The 19,889-nt window shown below is 38.4% G+C and overlaps 1 protein-coding gene across 4 annotated transcripts in view; it reads left to right on the top strand.

Moving 5' to 3' along the window:
• Window positions 1-19,889, top strand: part of AFG2A (AFG2 AAA ATPase homolog A) — a gene marked incomplete at its 5' end in the record, with an annotated part of 202,146 nt that overhangs the window by 404 nt on the left and 181,853 nt on the right. For all 4 annotated transcript variants that reach the window (XR_013925750.1, XM_080373773.1, XM_080373771.1 and 1 more), the window contains 8 exons: window positions 262-386; window positions 996-1,153; window positions 4,307-4,365; window positions 5,478-6,113; window positions 8,363-8,492; window positions 9,135-9,191; window positions 10,057-10,180; window positions 11,707-11,962. Coding sequence is in view for 3 of the 4 variants with exons in the window: in XM_080373773.1 (XP_080229899.1) it covers window positions 262-386; window positions 996-1,153; window positions 4,307-4,365; window positions 5,478-6,113; window positions 8,363-8,492; window positions 9,135-9,191; window positions 10,057-10,180; window positions 11,707-11,962 (1,545 nt within the window). The remainder of the gene's footprint in view (window positions 1-261; window positions 387-995; window positions 1,154-4,306; window positions 4,366-5,477; window positions 6,114-8,362; window positions 8,493-9,134; window positions 9,192-10,056; window positions 10,181-11,706; window positions 11,963-19,889) is intronic.

Below are 19,889 nucleotides of genomic sequence, written 5' to 3' on the forward strand. Positions count from 1 at the left end.
GATGACCGCCGCAGAAGGGTCCCGCTGGTAGCTGGGACGGGGTTACAGATCCAGCAAGCAGCAGCCGTCGCCCAGGGGTGTTGTAAGCGCTGTCCCGCTACAGCGCGGTTTCCCGCCAGAGGGTCCCTGCGCCTCCCCCACGGCTGGGCGCTGCCTCCCCTGAGGGCTTGGGAGGGCTTTGTTGTTTGCACGGGTTGGGGAACGCTGAATTCATCTGATAGGTAGCAAAAACCGATGTATTTTCTCTCCTGAAAATGTTAGGAGATGACAAAGTTCCAAAAATGTTACAAAGACTCCTCGCCCAGCTGTCGCTGAGTAGCATGAAGTCTGCAAACATATGCATAGGTCGCCCGGTCTTGCTCACCTCTGCTGATGGGCGACAGGAGGTGAGACTTTCTTGTTCCTACAAGGGCTTTTCTTCTGCTTTCAGTGTGTTCCTGTTGCATTAAATGGGGACCAAAATAGAGCATGCATTGAGAAAGATAGTGAATATGCTTTTTCCGTGTTTTATGCACTGTAGGTACATCTTTATTCTCAGTAGTGGGAAAAAAACATGCTGCTGATGTTTTCTTTTGCCCCCAAGAAATTTATAAGTCCTGTGTGAATATATATGTTATATATGGTATATTATAAATGCATGCATATATTCTACTTGCAAAGAGAGTATAGCCCTTTATTCTTCATTGATTTGTAGCATTTCCTAGTCAGCACAGTGTGTGCATCTGTGTCATTTGCAGAATGTGTTGTGTCCTGGTGGAATTTTTTATCTCCTTTGTAGGCAAAATATAACCTCTTCCTTCTTGAAAAGTGTCTTAAAATATCTTAAAAACTCAGTGCTACTTGCGTCTTACTCTGTGGCACCAGGTTTTAACCTAATCCTTCTTCCTCCTCAGCTCATGTTTTTCATAATAAAACATTGCTTACCTTAACTGGAGTACTGGAAATGATGGGGGAGAATCTCAACTGACAGTTGTTTGCTTTGAAACTCTTCCTAGGTTTGTACTGCGTGGCCCACTGCAGGCTTTCCAGGTGGGAAAGTTGGGCTGAGTGAAACCACGCAGAAGAACTTGAAAGTAAATCCAGGTGATGCTGTCACTGTGCAGCCTGTGACTGGTGCAGTCATCCAGGCAGAGGAAGTCGATGTCAAGTTGAGGTATGGAACTTGCTGTAATGTAGTGCCGTGCCGTGCAGAGAGGTGTCTGCTTTGCACTGCAGACTCTTACCTCTTGGAAGATGCTATTTTTCTCTCTTGCTTTGATGGAATTAGTACCCACACGAAGTCAAATGTTTAGTAACTGTTGGCTAACTGCTGCTAACTGGTGCCTCCTCTGTGGGCAGTGGATTGGCTCAGCTGTTGCACAAAATCTCAACTAAGGAGTGGTGCTGTTGTGGAGAATATAATTAGACTAAGCTCATTAGTTTATTTATTTATTAGTTTATTAGTGTAGACTCTTCGTTTTATGCTAAATTGATGAAAAGTAATGATAGCTCAGTACCTCCTGAAGCAGAGGTCAAGCTACCCGCATTGCATTTGCATTAAGCAAGGGTATATAACTGCACGATCGAGGCAGATTGTTTAAAATTTTAAATGTCTTGTAAAGGATGAGGACAGGCTCAGCGTGTACAGTTCATGTCAAGTTGGAAGGAGCCCATGTTGCTGCTGCTGTCATTAGGAAGTATAATGCAAACTGCCGTCTGAAAAGCTCTTGTTGAAAAAAGTCCTGTTGCGGTTAAGAGAACTACTGGCTGACAAGTTGCAGGGAGTGAAGTGATTTATTTTTTTTTAACCACTTGTATGTGAGTGGGTTTGTGCTCTGCTTTTATTTGTTGGAGTATTTTTTTAGGATTTAAAACTCTCAGAGGTATGTTTTTGTTTTTTTAATTGAAGTTCACCCAAAAAAGGGACAAAAGGTACAAATCACAGTAGCCTTGAAATCATGAATGCTTTGAGAAATTAGCAGTTTAGTGATCTGCTAAATGACTTCCTGTATTTGTCATTCTTGTAACGTTCCACAGAGTCAGCATTTGGGTTGATGCAGAATACGATTATAGTTATTTCCTAAATAAATTTATTTTACAGTTACTTTTGAAAGTGTCCCAACACTTTAATTTCTATAAATTAAATTCACTTCCCTGCCAAACCTCTGTTTTCAAACATGGCATTGGCATGGTCTGTTTTATGGGGGAGATGCTGTTTTCCAGCATGCTGAATGTCAGAAATGTTGGTGAGACAATCTTGCTTTTTGTCAGTAATATAACCAGTATGGCTTTAATTACAGTTTTACAGGTTTACCTGGCTGCGCGTCAGCTTGCTTTGACCTCCATGCCTTCCTTCTCAGCAGAAAATGAAAAAAATTATATCTTTACATCTTTCTGTAATTAATTTAATCCTACAGGAAATTTTATTATTACATAGTATTTGGTTATAGAGGTAGTTGAAAACACTGATTTTATTAAAAACCAACCCCACACTAAATTCAGAATTAAACCCAATCTATTTATATTTTCCTTTGTTAATACTCAACGCATTCTTTCTTTAAAGCTGTGACTTTTACTGAAATACAAGCTAAGGATGAAGTCAGAGGAATTGCATGTAACTTTTGAAATATTCATGATTACTGTAATTTTTTTGGAAACTGTTCCACAGCCAGAGTTTTCCTCCTCAGCCAGTTGAGTCAGGCTCTCAGGATTGTTACACATATGTACCACCAGGTAAAAAGTCATGTAAATGGCTGTTTTGCTAGAATGACTCTAGGAGAGAAAATGTGAAAACTGTGATCGGTCTGTTTTAAGCCTGTTAATTTCCTACAAACCAGAGTGCCTTTCTATCATGTAAGAATGTAAATTATTAAAAGAATAAGTGGAAACGCCATTATTCAAATGCTACCCGAGTTTCTAGACACTTTACAGGTGGAGTTAATTTTCTGCAAATTAATACCTCTGGGGAGTTGCTTGCATGCATAATTTAGCTTTTTCTTCCAGTTATAAAAACCAATTCCCAACCTTGGACCCCAACAGCATAATTGAGTATGTGTTTACTTGTCAGATACGGCTGTGGTATTTTGAGAGTTCTCCTCTATAATAGCATAATGCCCCTTTTTCCCTCAAGTTGCTTTCTTAATCAGTACAATTGAGAAATGAATTTTTATTTCTGGGTTTAGAGCTCCCCCCGTTGATTGTACTTTTATTTGCAGCAGTTGTATCTGCTTTAAATGCATTTGGTGCTGCTGCTGTTCAGCTCTTGGTGTAATGCTTTAAATCATACAGGTATAAGTGTTTACAAAAGTTGTGGACATTTCTGAAGAACGGATGTAGTGAAACATTTATTTTGCTGTGAAAACAGAAGGGCTAATGTCTGAGGCTCATATGGATTGGGTGAGGAGGGTAAATCCTAAGGAGTTTTAAAAAAATGGTTTAATGGGCTTTAATAGCAGGCAAAGGAGCAAATAAAACAGAAAAAAGATTGCATGGATAAGCCACTACTGAAAAATGATTGAATCACCACAACCTTACACGTTGCAGTGTATCTGAGGAACAGGGAGAGTTAACGATGTCTGTGCTCTCAGTGAGTTGTAAATATGATATAAAATGTTTTTATATGAACACTAGAGGAAGACATTCACGTAAACACCTTTTACCTTTCATTTGCTTTGAGCCAAGAGCGCATGTGTTCAGTCATGTGTTAAATTCCAGTGATGAGAGGGTGTTTGAGAAAAGGCTGTAGGCCTGGCCAGGGCTGGTGAGGAAGGTGGCTTAAGGCTTATCTCTCGAGTTGCTTAAACTCAATTAAATAAGAGACTAGAAAACATATCATGGAGAAAACTTGTACTGTTTCAATAGTAGATGTGCATTGTTTTAAGACATGCACAGTTTTTGCAAGTGCTTAAGGCGTTGGCTTTATGTGTGCTTGCAGGGCTGAAAGAGACCTACCTTGTCAGTAATTTTTTCTGTCGGTAAATGTAGTGATGACCATTCTGCTTGATGAGATGTGAAGCGTGCATTCTGCATTTGTAATCTTAAGAAATGATAAATATAACTCATGATATTGTTTATTACAGCATATTGTATGGAAAAACTAACACAAAATTGAATATGTATACTGCTTTTGTTACTATGTGTCTAATATCTTCAGATATAGTACTCTGAAGACTGTAAAGTGCTCATCCATCTTTTCTGTTTGTGGGGATGAATCATATACTGTAAACCAGGTGGTTTTCATCATCCTGGTCCTTTAGTGGTGTGGACTCTGTTTTGGTTTTGAAGTAGTTACTGCTTGGAAAAATAACTTTTTTTCTTCCTATCACAGGGACAAAGATGCCACTGTTAATGCTGAGGAAATGTCTGTCTGCCTACTGAGAAATCTAGGTATAAGGTTTTTTTTTGCTTCTCTTTTAACTGTTTAATTTTTGTAGTAGATTGTAAACTTTTGGATAACAAAGCAAACAGTTTCATTTTACATTCTTAATCGAGGGCTTAAGGCAAAATAGAGAATGCTATTCTACTCACACTTCTTTTAGGGATCTGTCTTCTTTGGGATAAATAATTTTGCCATGCTATAAATATCTAATTTGCATTAATCATGATTCCATTCCTTTCCTTCTGTCCATTATATATATTGCTGGTTCAAGTTACTGTTGTTTAGCAATCATTGCTGGCCTTCTGGCTGATACTGTGATATATTTGAGAGTGCAATACTGCACGTTAACAACAAGGTAAGGGATCAATATTGACATGAAATCCCATAGTCTGAATTATTATTTTTTTTTTTTTTTTGTAAACGGTGGTGGTAAATAAGCAAAATCATTCTTCATTGGGTGATAGAGATGTACAAGTAACGAAAATAAAAGTAAGGTAAGTTATTCAAGGCAGTGCTATGCAAAGCATTCATTACAAATTGTTCTACTCAAAGGGAATCTTTTGGTTTAGGAATTAATAACAATATTGCTATTCTGAGAAGCAGGAAACATCAACTGCATTCTAAATTCATGAGTTTGGCTGGAAATAATAAATCTTATTTACATTTTTGCCTTTGTGTTTTGTGCCTGTAGGATGCATTCAGATCAGATTTCCTAATCTTTCTCTGTCAATGCAAAGGCTAAAACCTTAAATTTTTTTAGGCCGAGACTCAAAGGTGGGCTAAACATGAAATATTGTGAACCTGTAAGGCACACAGGAAATAAAAATTATTTACAATACTAATTCCATAATTTTCCTTTGTATGTTGTATGAAGTTTAAAATGCTCAAATTGATGATGAGTTTAATATGTGATGCTGATGAATGTTTATCCAGTACAGTGTGCTCGTGTACAAAAGGATCATTTAAAGTACTTGAAATTACCAAACTAGTTTATAGCACACTCTAGACTTCCTGATAAAGAATTACTCTGTTACAAGAGTTTCTGAACGTTATTGCTGCCAAAGTAGATTGAAATGTCTTCTTTGTCTTTTTTTCTTTTATTTTTTGAATCTTTTCATAGATGGGAAGATAGTTTTACCAGGAAACCTCTTGGCTTTCACTTTCTATGGCAAACTTTGTAACTTCATGGTGACAAAAGTGAAAGGAACTGATGGCGCAGAGCTGACTGCCCAAAGCAGTGCCATTTCCAGTGATATGCATGAGCCAGACCTTGAAAGATCTGGTTTGGAGACAAGTACGTTAGATTTGTCCTTACAGCTTGGCAAGATGGACATTGACGATAGCCCAGAGGTTGCAGCTATGAGCACACCAAGGAAACCGATGGATCCGGGTTCAGCAGTTACACCCACCTCTGCTGTGGCAGTCCGTGGTCAAGACTCTGGTCAGGGAGATAAAACCTACAGCAACGGAGATGTTCCAGACCTTGCTGATGATCTGGAGTTGGCTGGGAAAGGAGGCAGTGAGGGACTCCCACCAACTGGCAAAACTGGAGCAGTATGCAATACAGATGCTTTTTATTTCATTTCTTCAAGAACTAGAATCAATTTTATTGAAACAAGAACCAATGTAGCAGAAGATGGTGATTGTGAATCCCGAGTCACTTATGATATGATAGGAGGTTTAAGCAGCCAGCTCAAAACTATTAGAGAAATGGTTGAACTGCCCTTGAAGCAAGCTGAACTGTTCAAGAGTTACGGTATGATGCCTAAGAGTTGGCTTTCTTAATTTGATATTAGTTTTTTTTCTTTAATGTGACTTTTTTTTTCTTTTTTTTTTTTTTTTAACCCAAGTTATTCCAGGAGTATGCACTAAATTTTATGTAACACTGATCTGGTATACTTGTGTGTCCAAAAAATGTAAAACTGTTCTATAATTACACTGTACAGATACTATGAAGATGTTTTGATTAGCTTGTGTGAAAAAGAATTGAGTAGGAAAGAAATATGTGTCTCTAAGAAAATTCAGGTATGCATAAACAGAATTTAGAGCAAATAGGAAAGACTTCTATACTTGAGCATTTGAAAGATGCAGATGTTTGTGTCATCAGATTTTAATTTGCTTTAGTAGAGCCAACTAATTTTTATTATTTTTTTTAAGTTGAGAAGAACTCAGATTAATTCTTCCAGTTTTTATCCCCATGTGTTGTAGGGTTCCGGCAGAATTTTAGGGAAGTCTTTGAGGCTGTTTACTCAAACTGCTCAGTGTGTTTAGTATGGAATTACAGGATGGAAAACCTAACACTATTACTGTTGCCTTATATAAAGTTATATCTGACATATATGAACTTGGAGGTTTTTTGTGACAAAGATGAAACTCTGGACTGTGTATTTATTGCAGATGGATATGTACATAAAGCAGGCATGTCTGTTCACTGTACTCGTCTAGATGTGCATCATTGCGAAACAGGGCTCTCACCTATATTTCTTTAATATCATGTCTTTGAGGCTTTTTATTTCTCTGCCTTACCTCTTCCCACATATATGCTTTAGAGATGAGGTGATTTCAGTGATCCCTGGGACAATTGCTGTAAGACACTGTGGTGGCTCTTTTGGAGTGTGTTGCTTGGGCGTGATCAGCACGTGTCGGTGGGGTGTTGTGAGGCGTCTTCATCGGTGTGTGGTCTGGCCCAATTTGCTGACTTCCAACCACAGCATCACTGCATGGTTTTGTGTTAGTAGAAAGTTTGCTTCAGCATCAGCATTCTTCATACTTAGTCTCAAAAGTGCTTGATCAGACTGTCTACTAATTACATGAGAGATGTTTACTCACCAGTTACAAACCTTTAGTAACCATCCAAATGTTGAGAGTCCTTGTCTGCTTGTAGGGAGAGAGGCTGTCAGCTGTAATGAGACCGTTCGCTTTAGCAATTCTGTTTCTTGCCAGTACCAGAAACACCACGAGGGAGCAGCACGTGCCTTAATGGACTGTTGTGAAGTAACCTGTCTGTAAAGACACTTTCATTTCTATCCTCTTGTCAGTTAGCAGATAAGTTTTTTTCTTTTTGAGTATATTAGTTCCTAAGGTTCGGGCCTTCTGCCCGTGCCATGCCAGTTGTGTTATTCTCTGTCACCATGATGTGACCTGCCGTTCAAGCATCATTCCCTGTCTGATTGCAGTACCCAATTGATGTTTCTTCTTCAGCTGTGTTTCAGCAATGTCTTTTGTACCAGGGTCAATCCTTTGTCAAACATTTGTCTCTTCTTCTTGCTTTTTAATTTTCACCTTCTGTTTTCAGCTTTGTGCCCATTTAATTTAGTTTTGCTGGTCTGAAATTTTTTGGGGGCTCTTTACCTGGGAGCGTAATGTTACCGTTTTAACTGTATCCAGTAGTACCTTGTTCTTCTAGTGTCCCTTACATTCTGTGTTTGAATGTTTCTTTTCTGTCTGTTGCAACTCTTAACATTTGCCATTAAAGAGGCAAATTTATCCTTTTGATGTGTATTTTTTATCTTTTTGTAAGTATTCTTGAAGCAAGCTTCACAGTATTTCTGAAATTTTTTTGAGTGTTGAGGAGAAGGTGTTTTCTGATGTTGGGAATTTGCAGTAATGACACTGTAAGAATCATGAGTAACTTAATAAAGTATGCTCATGCATGTTAGATACTCAGTCCAGTAATTTTTTGGAAAAAAAAAACCCAAACAAACACTACAACACATAGGGAGAATTATTATGTTGAACTACTGAGAAATAGAACCGTTTGAGTAGTTGCTTTTTAAACAGTATCATTTGGACTTTAGAAGAAAAAAAACGTAGCTGTATGTCCCATAGAAGGGTGCTCTTCCCAATGAAAGCCTACAATTTCATCAAAATGATGTATCTGTTAAAGAAATTAATGCTGAGGTCAGGTTATAGTTGGTAATAACTGGGACAGTGAAATGTGCAAGTGCAGGTTGTTCACTCGAGCATTTATTACAAATAACTTTGTGTGCATGTGCTTGTTTAAAGGAATCCCTCCTCCTAGAGGAGTGCTATTATATGGCCCTCCGGGTACCGGGAAGACTATGATTGCCAAAGCCATTGCAAATGAGGTTGGCGCTCATGTTACTGTTATTAATGGTCCTGAAATAATAAGCAAGTAAGTCCACCCAATTTATTTTCATGAATTCTATAAATATATTAGCCCCGAATCTGCCCTGGCATCTATCCATTGTGGATAGGTGTAGATGGAGAATTGGCTATGGGCAACCTGCCCAAGAGAGTCAAAAACAAACGGGAAAGGGTTCTCTCAAGTAGGGCTTATATTTCTTCTTGCAATAAAAGAGGGTTATTGGATTTGGCCAAGAAATTTGTGTAAGGCATGGACTAAATTAAAGAGGGCACTGAAACTGCATCTGCAATTACGTGTTTGTTAGTTCTGCAACAAGGTGAACGATTTGTTAAAGCATATTTGAAATGAAGATAACGCTGCACAGGTTAATGTGTCCAGGGAACTATATTTTGTTTTCTAAAAAATATAGATAAAATTTTCTAACACAGAAGAGACAAACTTTTCCCTTTGATCTTTTTTGTAGTTACAAGATGATTATGTCTTTGTCTGTGCCCCATTTTACCTTAATTTCTTGTCCTTGTGGAAATAAAGCTTATTGTAGATTTGCAAATTCTTTGGGACTTTGAAAGGGCACCATATATGGCTTTTTGGAACACATGAGTAGTAGTTTTCCAAGTTGCGTGGAAAAGACCAAAAATGTTTTTTATTAAAGTATTTTAATTATTATAGGTTTTATGGGGAGTCTGAATCAAGATTACGTCAGATATTTGCTGAAGCTTCTCTGTGGTACGTTCTTCCAGATAATTTTATTCATGCTAACTTATTTGCGGTGTTGGTTCCAGCGTTAATGTTCTTAAAAGAAAAACACTTGCAGGAATTTTTGAATTGAAATTTTTTCCTGCAGTGGTTTTTAAAAGGAAATATATTTGTCTATGTAGAGCTTAGCTAGAAGGAAAGCAGTCAAATCTAGTATGCCTATTAAATGCTTTTGGACACTGCCCTTTTTAGATGACTGTTACAGATGGTGCCAAACCGCTCTGTCTGTATCGCCAGCGTATTGTAGGCTTATCTCAAAAGATGAGCCAGAGTTTCACCTGGATCCAAATTTTTCTGTCTAGTTTTATCTTTGGAGACCAATGTGTGGTACTGTGCTGAGACATGGAAGCTAGCTCTAAACGGGCTAGTGTTGGTACTGGCTATAGCATGCCTCTGGGTTAGGGTAACATTCTGCTGAAATATATTTAACCTGGTTTAGGGCAGACTTTAGACTGCCAGGTGATTGGTGTTCATAATACATTAGCAAAACACTACCACATACTTTATTTGTAGAAGTGGCAAATAAAATGCTGTCTTTTCACTGGTGAATTTGGTATATTAAATTTTGAGTCTTTGGGAGAGAGTCATAGAGAAGTAGATTGGTAGGTCATCTTGAAGGTATTAGCTATCTAGTATATTAGTCATTTTAGTTACCTTGTTGCATAACACCATATTCAAGGTTGAAACTTTTGGTTGCCTAAAGGAGCAGGATGCTTGTCAATTTTTGTAGGTACTGGACATTTTCTGTGTACAGCTTTGCACTTTTCTGCCTAGGTGTTTTAAATCTTCCTGAGCACCTAAATGTTTTTTTTTTTACCTTTCCCCACCCCCCCAGTCAGCCCTCCATTATATTTATAGATGAGTTGGATGCACTCTGTCCAAAGAGAGAAGGGGCTCAGAATGAAGTTGAAAAGAGAGTTGTTGCTTCGTTGCTGACATTAATGGATGGCATTGGCTCAGTAAGTAGACTGTATTGAGACAATGTGTATGGGGACCAGGTGAACAAAATAATTTTGCTTCTGTAATGCAGCCAATTTTAGATGTGTTGTTTGGGGGGAAAGAAAACAGTCTTAGGTGAGACTTTATGTAATTATTTCATGCCTTCTTGGATGCTAAGCAGAAGACTTAGGAGGGGAATATCTCCTGATAATGCGCGATGAAAAAAGTTTTTCTCCTTTCATTGTCTTTCCTTTGCCTTTTCCCACCCTTGTAGTTTTGGAGATAAAACTGAAATCTTAGTGATAGACCATCATAGACTCTTTTAGGTTGGAAGGATCTGTAAGGTCATCAAGTCCAACCATTAACCCAGCACTGCCAAGCCCACCACTACACCGTGACCCTAAGCACCACATCTATGTGGTTTTTAAACACTTCAGGGATGGTGATTCTACCACATCCCTGGGCAGCCTGGTCCAATGCTTGAGCACCCTTTCAGTGAAGAAATTTTTCTGATATCCAACCTAAACCTCCCCTGGTGCAACTTGAGGCCATTTCCTCATCCCGTCACTTGTTATCTGGGAGAAGAGACCTACCCCCATCACTGACCTAAGCCAGGTATTTTTAATTGCTCTGAAATCAGTCATCAAAATACTTCCGGTGATGTATAGGGTACACGATTAAAGGCAACAACAGTTATTTCAAGATCGCCGTAGTAATATTGAAGACATAAATAAAAGCATACTGAAGAAACAGTACATTATAGATTATGCCCATAAAGTTTGCCAATCTCTCATCTACTTTATTTATGATTATTAGCAGGGAGGATGGAAGAAATCTGTCCACAGTATGAAAATTAGTTTCTGCTGTTTATGTAATCTACAAGTTTCTCACTTTTTTTGCACTATAGTTTGAGTTGCCCAGTCTGGAGTTGTTCACAGGCAGGACATATTTTCTGACGGCAAAAGCTGATGGGTATTCTTTCTGGAGAAGGTGCTTCATTCACGAAAAGAGAATGGCACTGCAAGAGACTTCATAGCAGATTTTTGCCTCGCTTCAGAAGTGTAAAAGCAGAGCTTGAGGAAGTTGATTTGGATTTTTGACCTTGCTTTCCCTACTGAACCTACAGGAAGCTTTATAACCTCCTGTCTCTGCTGGTTTTGATACCTTAAATTTTTGTTTCCCAACCTTGTTTTTTCAAGGCCTGCTGATACCTTTTTATTCTTGTGCCAGTGCTGGCGTTTAGTTTAAACTCTTCTTTTCCTTTGCTTGATGCTTGCTTTGGAGACACTGGGATGAGGGCATCTGGAGTAGTTTCTCTTGTGTTATCTGTATGTGCCTGCAGCCTATAGTATTGCTAAATTGCAATTAGGGATAGGTTGGATGGGATCGCTTGTGGCGTATATATTCTGAAAAATTGGTGTGTTCTTAGGGCTAGCATCAGGAGTTTAGTGTGTGTAATATTTGGGAAAAGTAAATGAGAAGTATGTTTATAAGATGTGTTACGTGTAACTGTATTTTAATATTTTGCATTTTTTGATGCCTTCAGGAAAGCAGTGAAGGGCAGCTCTTGGTACTTGGGGCCACTAATCGTCCTCATGCACTGGATGCAGCACTGCGCAGACCTGGGCGTTTTGATAAAGAGATAGAAATTGGAATTCCTAATGCCCAAGACCGTCTGGACATACTCCAAAAGCTTCTCAAGAAAGTTCCACATTCGCTCACAGCAGTGGAGTTGGTGCAACTGGCTGATAGTGCACATGGTTATGTGGGTGCAGACTTAGCAGCCTTGTGCAAGGAAGCAGGTAAGACTTTGTGTGTCTTGTTTAGGAACTTACTTTGTTGTTAGTCCCTTTATTTTGTTTAAAAAAAATAAAAATCCACAGTCTGTACTAATAGCTTTTAAAACAATGACATTTAATTTCTGTGTCAAAAAAACTAACCAGGCATGAAATATGATGAATATCAGTCTGCTCCTAGGGAGACAGAAAAACTTGTTGACTATTACTAGATCTTAAAATCTAATAATAAGGTTAATGGCACAGGGGATTCCCCAGTGTTTTTTCTAGCAAATTAGCTAGCTAGCCGTCTCTCAGTAAACCAATGGTTTAGTGAGTTAACTGAAATATCCCTAAGAGTCTTTTTGCTCTAGAGCCTACCTCTCTGCACAAAAATCCCAAGTCACTCAAGGTAGACGGCTTGTCCTGCATGTCGTTGTACCCAGGGTATTGAGCCTGTGGGCCTGGGTGGAGTTTACTGTAGCTCCTTCCCATATTTTGTGCCCATATTTCATTTGCCCGCAGATGAGGAGCGGGTGGCAGAGGCTAGGGGTCTGTACGCACCTGGTACGGTAGAGCTGGAGAGCACATCTTGAGCTGGGGGTTGGAAGGTGTCCCTTGGCCTCTGGTACAGGCATAGCCCTGCAGAATTAGCCATGCATCATGCAGCCAGGGTTCAGTATGTTCCAGGGAATACTTCAACACGACTTCATTTCTGTTTTCATTGGCTGGAATATTAGAAGTATGCTCTATCAATTCTTACGTTTTGCTAGAATGCGTCTATGTGGTTTAAGTGTTGGACCTGAAGTCTACTCATGAGCAGCTGTTTAAAACAGTCTAGTCAAAATATGACTCTTTAGCTCTGCTTATGCCTATTTGCTCCCTTGTAGTTTGCAAGTAACGTTTGCTGTATGTGCTGGTTACTTTTATTTCCTTTGGCACTGGGACAGCTTCCTCTGGCGGTGGCACAGTGCATGGTTAACTTGCATCAGAATTAACTATGAAGATGACAGAAGTCTTACTGGGGGTGTTGGCATGTGGAACAGCAAGGTTTTTACTTGCCAGTTTCCAGACTTTCTAAGGGATAGTTCTCAATTATGAATTTGTGGACTTTTGTGTGGGTCAAGAAGAAAAAAAATATGTACGGACACAGACTGCTCATTATAGTGCTCATCTGTTGGCTTTGTTTGTGTGTTAAGCTCTGTTTTAAGTTAGCAAACATTCTTTTAAAAACAAATATATACAAACAACAACAACAAAAAGATAAACTCCCTTTTTATTTTCCTTCCTCTGTGTTTTTGGAAGCCAGTCAGTCTGCCTGTGTCACAGTCCTCACATAGTAAATACTTCACTAATGTAATGTAAAATTTTCAGTAAGAAGTGTTGTGGTTTCAATTCCAAATATGACCAAGCCTAGATTTAATTGTGCATGCACGCATCGATTCTGGACACTTCATAATCCAACTGCAATGAGATGATATTTACCCACTGCATGAAAGCCTTTTAGAAAATTAATTTCCAGTGTTACGAAAATGGAACACTACATGCTATGTAGTTCCAAAACTTCTGGCATCCACCTGTGACTGATTGCAGGACATGCTGTTATCTGGGAGCTTTGCTTCCAAAGCCAGTGCTGAGGATGAGGGAAGGAGGAGGTCTCCTTTGTATTGATCATCCCTGAAGTTTGAATCCATGCTGTTAAGACTTCTTTGCTATTTGTTAACTTGGAGTGACCTCTGCTGGGGAGAATACAGTCCAGCGCCGTTAACTCTTTGCAGCCCTCATGTATTTTTCTCCTTCAAAGAACTGCAGAAGCATCATTTCGTTGTAGTACTACATAAGCTGGATTTAAGTTACTTTGAATAAGGAGCATTTTTAGTTGGATTCTTTTTTTTTTCTGATCAAGCTCTCAATATCTATTTTTTAATACTAAATTTTCAACACCTTGTAAGATATTATTGCTTTAACTGGAGTTAAACTTAGAAAAGACTAGCTTTTATGAAGTTATATTTCTCCTCAGCAGAGCAAGGTTATTCCATATGGCAAATTTTCCAGTGTTTTGTCTAGTCTTGTTTGTTGTTCCGAGTAATGGGCTTCTATTGCTTCATTTAAGAAATTTTGCCGTGGGCCAAGATAGCTTGCTGTCCAGGAATGCTCTCTGATATTCAGCCTAAGTTTTCCTTGTTTAGTTTTATCCCATTATTTCTATTTACATCCTTGTATAACACATTCACTCTCCCTCCTTAGTGTTTACACCCTTCAGATATCTCTAGGCTGTTCTCATGTCCCCTACCTCCTCATTCATTACTGAGCCAAACTATAAATATTTAGCTCTTTTAATCTTTCCACATAAATAAGTCCTTCCTGCCTTCTGAGAACTTATGCTGATTTTCTCTGAACTCCCTCCAGTTTGTCAATAACCTTTTGGTAATGTAGGGCTCAGAATTGAACATAATATTTCGTATATATTACAACATAAAACACGGTATAAACTTATAGCTAAGACTGCTGGTGTGCATTTCTAAATAGCCAAAATGCTTAACATTCAGGCAATGGCTGAGTGTTTTTTTTATATATATGTGAGTGTGTGTGTGTGTATGTGTATATATATATATATATATATGTGTAAAAGAGTTGCTTCATAAATTTTAAGGTTTCTTGTGCCCCTTTCACACATAATGTGTGTGTAGGAACAGCTGAAACGTGGAGACTATTTAGAAGCAGGAATTCTGAACTCAGAAATACATGTTCAGTTTTTGGTACAAGATTATTGTAATTTGCTATTATTACTGCAGTAGTGGTCTTTGGGAGAATCTTGAGTCCTGCTTACACCATTTTTATCTTTAGGTACTTCATTTGTGACTGGAAAGCCTGAAAGTTTACAAGCTAAATATAGTTTTATTCTTAAAACAAAGTTTAGATCATTTCCAAAGGACTCATCCTCCCTTATCTTTATACATCAACTCTGATTTTTTAACACATGTATAGTACTGTGTATATACTGCTTAGATAAACTAAGGGTGTGGTAATTAATGTACCACAGTTAATGTAGTAATTGTAGGGCTATGGTTCACTTTTGCATCTATAGTTATGCTTCCTAAGATACTCCATTATAAAGCTTTGATGTTTTGTCTCCTATATAATTCTGAAGAGCATGTGTTAATGAAAAGTAAATAGCTGGTTTTTAGTTAAATATATTCCAACTGTTTTCTTGGCAGAAGTTTTGTTCTCCGGTACAAGAATTGCTCAGTGGTACTTCTGGGGTCAGACAGGCAAGTTTTCTGTTCTGTTCAGCAACTCTGTGCATTTTCATGGAAGTCATGACGAAGTTTTAGGAACCTTTCATGTTTTGTGCTGAATGTTTCTAGGCTTCTGTGTATATGGTGTGTACAGAATTGTGATGTTGTGTTGTGTGGCTGGAATGGGCAAGGAGAGGAAAAGTGGACAAGAGAATCTGTGCAGTGTGCTCTGGACTTGTACTAGAGTACTTGTATCCCCCCCTCACATGTTGAGCAAGTATTATTCATCTGTTTTACAAAGAAATGTGGTCATTCCAGCAAACTTAAAGTAAGTAAAATATTCTAACATGGCAAGTATCAGTAGCTTAGATGCAGTGCTTTCAGAATTAGTGTACGTCATCTCTGTTCAAGGTTACATATAGCTGTAGTGATGACATTGGAGAAGTTGGGATTTCTCTATGGCCTAGCAACATGTTTCTGTTTTCCACAATTAACTGCATACTTCCATACAGGTTAACAACATAGTATGGCAAACCTGCAAATACCTTGATGGGCAATGGACCATATCCTGTGGGCATCAGCTTGCAATGGGCTCCTCGTGGTAGATTCTTGAGGACTTGAGTGCCTTCGGAGGGTTTTCACATGCACAGAATTCTTGACAAGAAAAGGGCTTAGTTATGTGTGCAGCTGAGAAAGTCATAGTCATATTCTTAAGACTGGGAGAGGTCTACTATGTCCTAAATCATTTAGTGGACTACCTTTTAGCGTGAACAGCTGCCTTCTGAATTGTTTTGTCTCAAGCGGAGGCAATGTCTAGAAGATAGGCACTGCTATATCCTTGCATATAATGCCAGTGCTTGTATGCCCCTGCAATTGTATTGCTTCTGCTTTAATTAATTGGCCACACAGTTTTATTAATTCCCTAAAACATTATAATGGTTTTAATTTAACAACAAAGATAAGCACTGCACTTTTTATTTTTTTAAAACATACGAAATGTTAATTATGTAGCAGAGACATGAATGGTATAAACTGTACTGAATGTTAGAAGATGCTTAGCAACAAAGGTTTCCAAATATAGCAATTTATTATAAACTTATCCTTCTATGGCTGCCTGTAGCATTTCAAGAGGGTGAATATAAATATAGCTTGATTTCTTCAAGAAGTGGGTTCAGTCATATTGTTTACAGAGAAAGGAAGTATTTGCTTTGTAACTCTTAGAATTTATCTTCAACATTCGTGTTCATTACACATAATTTCAGTGTGCTGATATAAAACACTTGGACTGTGATAAGATAGCATCATGAGGAGAGGAAGAACAAATGTCTGTGTTTAAATAGTGGTCTGTCTTGTAATAACATCTATTTGGTTCCAGTGATGATGTTGCATTGCAACCACTGAAGCTTTGAGACTTCTGTGAAAGAAGCACTAATTGCTTTGTTTTGCATCAGTTCGGATTTTTTTGGGGGTGGTTTGTTTTTTTGTTTTTTTTTTTTTTAAATTACCTGATTGTAATAGTTTAAGGTATCACCTTACTTAGTCTTCAGGGTTGTAACTGTTCAGTGGCTTGAGCTGGCTGTTACAAAAAATGTTGCAGAAATAAGAAATTGAGCTACATCTTTGACCAGTGTGAATCAGCATTACTCTACTGAATCTGTGAAGCTACTTGCATAGACATATGATATGGTCTGTCGTCTTTCTTTCATAATTTTAAGGGTCTTGTTTGAAGATCTTACTGTCTGTGGTATTCATTCAGCCCTTCTATTACCCCTGTGTTCTGATGAATAATACAGCTAGGATGTTCTTTATTGGATTTTATATATGATGATTCTTTATATTGATTATATATAGATATTAGATCTGTAAAAGTATAAGTTATTTAGGGGGATACTGTACTTGGCTTTTGTTGGAGCCGAGAAATTTCCTGCTGTATCTTTTACTACTCAAAAAATAATTTCATCAATTCACTTGCATTAAAAAGAAAAATAATAATAAAAAATAGGCAGTTGAAGGTTTTTTGTTTTCCCCTGTAATTGATGGGGAAAGAAATTCTCCTAAAACCCAGGAATGTTTCTGTTAGACCTATGTGAATTCTGCCCCGCCCCTCCCCCCCCCCTCCTCCCCAGCTTCTGCAGTTTTGGTAGCCTGGCCACCTGCAGGAAACGTGAGCCGTTTGGGCTAATGTGATTAACAGTGGGTCTCTGTGCACCCTGAGGACCTGCCTCTGACTGGTATTTCACTTAGACAAATGCTGCGTTCAATACGTGGCTTCTCAGCCTTGCATCTCAAATCTGAGCTCTTTGTTTCAGCTCAGACACAGTCTTGATGAAACAGTCTAGTGTCTGGGCATCAAGAATATCTGTCCTTTCTTTAAGTCAAGTCATAAAGGTTCAGTCTGAACCTTTCCCAACATGATTTGGACCCGAGTTCTGCTGGGGGTGTACAATAAATGGAAATATTTTACTTGGGTTGTAATGCCAAGTTTGGGAACGTGGGCTGAGACACTATTGAAAGTGTAGATTTTGACAAAGGCTGTTGGTGACCAAGGCAATGGGATCATTTGTTCTGCAAGGTGCTTTTTGATTTGTTTTCAAATTAACTGGTTGCAGTTAAAGGTTTTAAAGAGAAAACACTGCTTGATGTGCTGTAGTTATTTATTCCTTTACGGAAAGCGACTGAAGATACCATGTCTATGTTGGTTTTGGTTTTGATGTTTTGTTTGGTTGGTTTTTTTGTGTAGCACAGAAAAAGATTGAAACTGTGCTGTTGCAAACGATCTGCTATTGCATTCTCTAACTGAATACTGATTCCCATGGGACATGCAAAATGAGGTGGGAAAGGCTGTGTGCCTTTTTATGAAAAGGTTGTGTAGAAAATATGGGTTTTGTGGGGAATATTAAGAATATGTATGGTCAGATGGTCAATGCCAAAAAATGTATTCTTATGAAGTTGAGGGATTTTTGCAGAGATGGCAGAACACTGGATTTTGAAGTGCACTGAAAAGTCCAGATGTAATACAGAAGTAAACTACAAGTTAATTTTTGGATTGGAGTAATTGAGTTTTCTGACACTGTGTTCCATCATACTAATTTATGGTGCAAGAAGACCAAGATTTATGTTAATGCTGTGTTCTGTGATTTTAAAGTTGGATCCTTAGCATAGAAGCTGTTTTTAAACCAAAGCAATTGACCTAGTTTGCCATCTTAACAGGTTATGAATAAATGAGTCCTTGCTTGCATGTATACATAACAAAGCGATGTGGCTTTTTTTGGACTTAGACTGCAACATGTTTTTTGATTGTTTCTTAGAGCACTAACTCAGAATGGTGGCTTTCATGCAGAAGTGGCTACATCTGGATGCTGCTGAGTGGCTTGACTGAACATGCTTGAGACTGGGTGGAGTGTGTTGACCTTATTCTTGTCCGTGGGATCCTTGCCCTCTTTCTTAGGATTTCCTCCCCCCAGTATCTTCTAAGGCAAAGACAAAGTCAGAATTGGTTTTAGAACTTCAGTCTTAAACATTTAAAATAGTTCAATTACTTTCCTCAGATTCCACAAAAATTGTGTTATTTTAGCTGCATAGCATTAGATTCTCACCTTTCTACTTGGGTTCAGTGTCATTCTGATGTGATTGCAAAATTTTTAAATCTGTTTTTTTTTTAACCTGTGTCTCTACATATGCTGAGTGTGCAGATGTTTCTTTACTGCAAGTTGTCTTTGTATCCAGAGAGGAAACGTCTTGCTCTGTTTGCCTCTTTGAAGAGATGCTGGTGCACGTTACAGTTGTTCTTAGTTGTAGTTGTAGTTATATTTTTTCCATAGTTATTTCTGTAGTTGTTTTTCTTACATAAAATTTTTGGGGTTTTTTTTGTTTGTTTTGTAATGGTACTTGAGTTTTGGTTTTGTATGGAGAGTTGTACTTACTGCAGTCAGGGCGTGTGAACTTTTGGTTTTCATCATAACTAATTTTAAGTGTGCTTTTATCTGAAACTGGCTTGAAGTTAATTGGATGATGGGGTTGCTGACTTCATATACACATTTGTTGGTTGAGTACTTAATCTGTTTAAAGCACATCCCATTCTGTCTGCTGATGTTTATAAAAACAGGAAATAAGGAATATTTTCAGAAGGGTTGATCAGTAACGGTCACTAATATTTTAAATTAACTTTCATGGCAGATAGACTCTGTGGTCTTGCTTCTGCAGCTTGAGTGGTACAGAAGAAATAATGTTCATGTGTGGCAATGCACATAGAAGCTTCTACTTGAATGGGTTGGAGGGTCAGCCCCAAAACAAGTTGTTTGGTTTGAAGTGTGAGGGACACCAGAGTAGCCTGTGTTGGTGCAGCCCTACCTGTGCACACCAGTGAAACGGCAATCAGAATGTCATTCCTCAGCTTGCGGATCCTGAAAATTTAGCATTATGTCATTTTATTTAAGAACAGAATACATATAGGACAGATAATGTCTTAGGCTGGGTCGTTGGCTGAGCTGCGGTGCGAGCAGACAGTTCTGTGTGGTCCCTGTTTATTTTCTAGACCTGGGAATCAACACAATGTTGGTAACCCAGCTCTAAGTCACGTTGACAGGAGTGGTGTGCTGCTAGTCAGGTGCTTCAGCTCCCTGCATGTGAAGCTGGATGAGAGTTTTGTGCCAGGCAGTGTTATTCCTCTAGCAAGAGGAGAAATCCTCACCTCTCTGTATAGTACCTTTGAATGA

Source organism: Falco punctatus (genome assembly GCF_963210335.1).
Source record: "Falco punctatus genome assembly, chromosome: 1".
NCBI lineage: Eukaryota > Metazoa > Chordata > Aves > Falconiformes > Falconidae > Falco > Falco punctatus.